The sequence below is a fragment of the Brachyistius frenatus genome, unplaced genomic scaffold, assembly GCF_029030835.1.
Source record: "Brachyistius frenatus isolate BFR_SWC_R1_liver_20210118 unplaced genomic scaffold, ASM2903083v1 Contig_74, whole genome shotgun sequence".
In the NCBI taxonomy this organism is placed as follows: Eukaryota; Metazoa; Chordata; class Actinopteri; family Embiotocidae; genus Brachyistius; species Brachyistius frenatus.
The window spans coordinates 1,783,705-1,789,883 of record NW_027210673.1 but is presented as its reverse complement, the minus strand read 5'-3'; the positions used below and the strand labels follow the sequence as shown (position 1 = coordinate 1,789,883).

Genomic DNA, 6,179 nt, shown 5'->3' with positions numbered 1-6,179 from the left:
TTTGCGGGGTTTTTTTTCTAATTATTTCTCATTGTGAATGTTGATTTTTGTCATAGTGTAAATTTCACAAATGTCAACATTGCAGATAAATGTCCTATAAATGCTATAAATTCTATAGCATATACACAGGTACGTACAGCTTGCAGCAAATATGAATTTGTTTTTATTTTCAGATGAAGTAATATGGATCCGTTAGTTTGCAACGTGAAAAGCAGGAGCCTGGATTTCACTGCTTCTCTTCCACCTGTCAATATCCAGAGAACAGAACTTAACTTAAATTTGCATTCTTCAGGGGATCGATGCAATTTATGTGTTATTTTCACACTCATAAATATATTTGTTTTCAGAAGTAAAATCACGAATTGCAAAGATCTGGAAGAATTAAATCTGTAATTTATTTTTCCGATTACTTTATTCTATACATTTAAGCATTCATACACAATTGGACCTAAATTTATTAGTAGATTACCTATAAATCCCGTAATTTAAAAAGTTAAGATTTATCACCCACACAAATTACAGAGCTATCCCTTCATGCTGTATATATACTGCATACATGCAGTGTTTAATCTGGCTGAAGAAATCTTGGTTTATTTATTGGGCTCAGGTGGTTTGTGGACTCTTGTGCGTGGTGCTGATCTACAGCAGACCACTGAAACCTTGGAAATATTCCAGTAAATGCTATAGTGCCTTTCAGTAGATTTAGTTTGGACGTAAAGGAGAGTGTGTAATGGCTCTGGACCCAACAGAAATATGTATTTCAAGTGAGCTCAGTGGTGATCAAAGTTGTACAGGGGTTTATTTGCAATAAGATGAGATGGTGGCTAATATATTTATATTTTTATATGATATATTTGACTCTTTATCTTTGTGGCAAAAAGAGATGAGAAAAAAAATTGTTTACACAAAAGCATGAAAAGTAGAAATATGTTGATCAGTAATGCATGTATTTGTTGAAAAAAACCAACAACAACCTTGTGAATTATTTATAAAATTGTGAACAATGGAGATGATTTGTATTTTCGCATGCTGTTGTTTAATAGGTCGTTTGAATATGCTGCAGTGTGAACAGTCTTCATCAGGCTTCACACTCATCTCAAGTGAACAGGTGAGTTTACACTGCAGGTCAAACTAAAGTCGTCAGTTTCGTTGAAGAGGAACAACTCCACCGCGCTGCGTTTCCAGACGGACGACTTCAACCGGCGTACCAGGTCGGAGCTAAGTAGCCCAACACACGTCGGGGTAAAACTGCGGTTTTCACAGGTCTCGGCTGGTTCACATAATTGTGTGTGTGAATCGAGCGCGTGTATCCCGACGTGTAGCGGAATATTTTCAACAAGGTATTAATTTTGAAGGTTTAAACAGGCCGGATTGAGCTCTGTTCGCTAACCTCAGCTGTGCTCCAGGAGCAAAGGTAAACAACACACGGTGCGCAGCGTCGGCTGACAAACAACGTTTTCAGACTTAAACATCTCAGTACAACACATTTTACGGGCAGTCAAGAGCTCTGTCTCGAGTAACTGCGTGCTGTCGACATGCAAAATTGCGAAGGTGAATCACTCTGCGTTTTACTGAAGTCATGAAGGACTTCTTGAGGGGGTTGCACACCGTCTTTCTGAAGGTCGCCCTGTTTCCGAGCACGTTCGGCCGGACGGGTCCTCGACCGGCCGCGTCCGAGGTGTTGACCTGCCACCTGCTGCAGAGGCAACTCCCGCCGTGGACCTCGTACTGCGTCCGCTACCGCTCCGTCCACAATGACCAGTTTGGACTGTCCCACTTTAACTGGAGAGTTCAGGGATCCAACTACCAAATACTGAGAACAGGCTGCTTCCCCTTTATTAAATATCACTGCACTAAAGCTCCTCCACAGAACTTGGACTTCGAAGACAAGTTTTTTACCATGTTGAAGGTCATTAATCTGGGTCAGTATCGATGCTTTATCACATTTATTTAAGATGCAGATCATTTATTACTTTATAAATACTGCAGACACCACATAATCACCGTGTCTTTTTTTTTTTTTTTTTTTTTTACATTTTTTTTTTTTTATTGCAGGTATCCCTTGTTTGGCTTATGGCATTGGGTGCTGGATGGTGGTGGGAGCAGCAGAAACAGTACAGACAAGTGTTGGACCTGTCACGGTCTATTTTGCCTACAAAGAAGAAGAGGGTGCACAATACTGAAACAGAGAAAACTGTTCAACGTGTCGTCAACAGAATATTGTCTGCCAAGCTGCTGTATTTGCACCATTTCCCCTGGTGGATGTTCGGCCGGATCTATTGACTAAAGTGCCACCCCATGTCACCGGCGCTCTTGTGCGACTGCACAGGTTCATTGGTGTTTAATTATTAAAGACTTAAAGTTGCACTGGAGGAGTCGGTTATGCATGTTATTACACTGACATACAATACTGAAAGGGTTTATTCGGAAAGCTAACTTTCAATGAAAATTTGATGGAAAGTTTAGGATTTCTCCAAGAATGGAGACGACGATCGACACAATGTCCTTTCCTAGTTGTTTTATTTAACATTTAGTTTAAAAGCAAAAGAATTAATGATAAAAGTTTTTTTTTTTTTTTTTAAACAAATATTAAAGTATACAGAATAACGGAAAGATATTTTGATGGTTTGAAGGATCAGCCAGTTTCTAAAGATGAGCTCTTGGAAAATGTGATATGAATAGAATGGGCAACGCTCCCATTTATTCTCATGTCTCAATATTAATTGTACCAAGTGGCATAACTTATTTGACACTGCCTTGTCTTTTGGTTAATTTTGTGGAACAGATAGGGGAGTCTAAATAACCCCAGCTCATTTATTTAAAATTAAATTAGTGGTCACCCTCCACGCAACAGCTAGTCAATAGTGTTAGGGAAACCCAGTGACAAGACAGTTCTGATAAAATAGGTTTTAATTACCAAAGTGTGGCCTTTGTAGAGAGACATCTACATGGCTCCCTTCAGGCCTTCTGCGGCCTTTGATTTCTGGTAATGTGCTTTGCTGACAGGGCACACTTACCACTGCTGCAGAGTTCTGCTCCCTCTGAGAGGCAGGTTGACAAACGGCCATATTGATTTCTCCCCTCAGCATCTCCCACTAAATGCATTTATCAGCGACCTCAATTTTCAGGCCTTGGCCTCTTCATTTCTAGCAACAATGAAACTGAACGAATAATTTCTTGTCGTACATGGAAATCAATGCACCTTTTGACCTTCTTTGGACGTGAAGGCTATGACACCCTGTTCCAAATGTACAGCATCTTTGTAAGTGGCCTGTTTTGTAAAACTCCCTCAGTCTGTGCAAGAATATTTTGGACAATTTACCACACAAGGAACTCTACAAAAAAAAGGTCAAATGCATTACTTTTAAACAGCAGGCACTCAAATTACTCAAACTAATATTTGACGTTCATTTACAGTCCCTGAATGTACAGTCATCAGCCCCCCCAACTGCACTTCAAAAAGACCACCAGCTTAAATGTTATTGTAAGCAATGTAACCTTTGCCGTGTGCAAAATGTTCAAACCTCGTGCACAATTTCCACGCAAAATCCGCTTAAGCTGCACGATGACACCGCACTATCTCTCTAATCATACTAATTGCCTCGAACAAGGAACATTTAGACACACTTGCGGAAATTTGATCTTTAGTATCAGGCTGCACTTAAATCCCCCTGCTTTCATTTCCATCCTTTCATCAGGTCTGAAAGTGTGCATAGGGAATGCTCAGGCAACCATGTCTTAATTACTCATTGACCCTTTGACCCACTGGCTGCATTGATACTCCCGTACAGCCAGACACAATTGCACGGGGTTGCAACCGACTGCAGCTTTGTGTGCGGCTATTACAGGATGATGTGAGTCAGTGAAATCTAAACTGTGGAGCATGTGAGCACATTGTATTTGTTTTCAGGGCTTCACCTTTGAGTCACTCTAAGCTGCAGGGGAGGGCACCCCGTTTGCTCGGGGCACAGGCTTAGCATTACATTTCGAACCTTAGTCACCACCAAAGCAGGTTTAAATTATCTGGACTGCAAATGGACTTGTGTAAATTAACAAAATGTGCCTGCGAGATTGAAGCCTTTTAATAGCCGTGGTAACCTAGTCCTGTATTGAAGTGTCTAAATTACCCAACACACATCTAATGCGGTAATGAACAAAGAATTAATGCCTGTTTGGCAAGTTTAATTGCATGCTGGAGCTGGTAATAAGTTTTGTCAAGGTGAAATCTTTAAATACTTGTACTGTTTAGAATTTAGGTAAGTAAAGCAAAACAAGTGCTGAAATTGAATGGTGTTGCTGTAAAATGTTAACGTTCAACAGTGAACTTGCTAATCAACTCGCAAAGAGTTGTAATTATCTTCTAATTAGCTAATAAGTTCTCAGTTTCTTTAGTATAAAAAAAAAAAAAAAATAGAACAATCCATGTTCATCTTGAAATAGTAGATGCGGCCGCTTTGTAAATCAATTATTTAACAGGAAAGTCACACCAGTTTTTCCTCTGTCATATAGAAATATGGCTTGGCAGAAACAATTATTATGTGAACAACCCCTGCAGCTAATGCCGTGAGGTTATCATTATGAAGCCTCTGGATCGGCCACCAGCACCGTCTCCGTGCTTGCTCCACGAGCAGCGGGGGTACCTGAGCCTTCACTCAGATCCCTGTAAGGATCACACCGGAATTACACGTTGATGCAGAAGTGTCAGCCAACATTGTCATAGTATTTACTGTCAAAATGGCACTTTTGGAATAATAATGTGACAACTGAAACATCAACCTCATTACTTTTCATCGAGAAACATCTCCAGTTGTGGACATATGCACACTCTGATCAACTTTGAGACACCAATACTACATATTGTTTTGTAATTATTTAAAGACTTTTCTCGAGTTAATAATTGCTGACCTCTTGTTGTTGACATTTGAAACACTGCCTTTACTTTTTCTTTTGCCAAGTGGACAGCCATTCAAAATCTATTATGGTGTATTTCTCCACCCATGGGATGACAAGGGGCACCATAATTCTCTGTTTCACTTCCCCCCTTTGTGTATGAGTGTGTAGTGTGTGTGTGTGTGTGTGTGTGTGTGTGTGTGTGTGTGTGTGTGTGTGTGTGTGTGTGTGTGTGTGTGTGTGTGTGTGTGTGTGTGTGTGTGTGTGTAGGGGGAATGGAGATTTGAAAGACTTCACCTGCTGTGCCCGTGCTGCCACAGCTTCTGTCAGTGGGTGGCTGAAATGTCTGTCAGTCATCTTTTCTGGTTCAAGACCACTTCCAGCCTACATTAAGACTAACCTGCAACTTAGAAATGAATAATTCTGTCAAGGTCACTTATACTTTACATTTAAAACATTATGAAAATGCTAATTTTGTATTCCTATGGTGGAACAAAATTCCTAGTTCATATCATGTCTTTGTATGTAGTGTGTTTAGTTGATGGCCTTCAGCGTTTACACTTATTTTTATGCCCAAATCCCTATTTTTCTTCCAGTCAAGTTGATTATTATTTTGCTTTTCTTTCTTGTCGATGATATGGCATCACTTCATTCATACTTAATGCTTACTCTGTTGACATTAAGAGAGAAATGGATTTTAATAGTTTCTCCGCGACTTATCGGGAGAAAGAAATGAGCTATCCATTTTTATTATATATTATGCAGTATTTAAAGTTTCAGCTCATTAAAAAACAGACGCCCTCCGCACCCCCCAGGCTGTCTTTTACCCCCCACCAGCATGCAGTCAGGCTCCTCTAGCCACAGGCTCTGCTTGATCTGTTTTTCCCAAGTCAAAATTGAAACACTCAGAAATATTTATTTATTTGTTTATGCGTTTTTAGCCCACTAAAGAATAGCATAATGTCTTTGCAGCTTAAACAACTGGCATCAGTGGATCAGAAAAAGGGACTAATGAATGGTTTTGTATGATTGATATAATTTTTTATAATGCATTATGCTGTATGTTTTTATCATTCAGCTCAAGATGAAATATCCAGCACAAAGAAATGCTGCATGTACCTTAAATGTTTCACCAGAACAGGCCCCCTCGTGTTATTCGATCTCCGTGCTTCTTACTTGCACAATAAGCAGCAACCTATGCAGCAACTCAATACTAGTTTGGGGATTTACATTAAATACACCGATACTGATGCTGCATACAAACACAGAAATGGAATAAATCAATTTTG

At 39.8% G+C, this 6,179-nt stretch overlaps 1 protein-coding gene across 1 annotated transcript; it reads left to right on the top strand.

Annotated features, from left to right (window-relative positions):
- Positions 1-1,199: 1,199 nt before the first annotated feature.
- Positions 1,200-2,372, top strand: cunh15orf61 (chromosome unknown C15orf61 homolog). The gene is made up of 2 exons (XM_069708097.1): positions 1,200-1,922; positions 2,056-2,372. The coding sequence occupies exons 1-2, from the start codon at positions 1,580-1,582 to the stop codon at positions 2,181-2,183; spliced, it is 471 nt and encodes a 156-aa protein (XP_069564198.1). The 5' UTR covers positions 1,200-1,579; the 3' UTR covers positions 2,184-2,372.
- The last annotated feature ends 3,807 nt before the right edge of the window (positions 2,373-6,179 follow it).

Bases quoted from the DNA above. Each gene is read 5' to 3' on its own strand.
- cunh15orf61 (XM_069708097.1), top strand. From the start codon at position 1,580: ATGAAGGACTTCTTGAGGGGGTTGCACACCGTCTTTCTGAAGGTCGCC. The intron at 1,923-2,055 runs GTCAGTATCGAT...TTTTTATTGCAG, and splicing joins GTTGAAGGTCATTAATCTGG to GTATCCCTTGTTTGGCTTAT.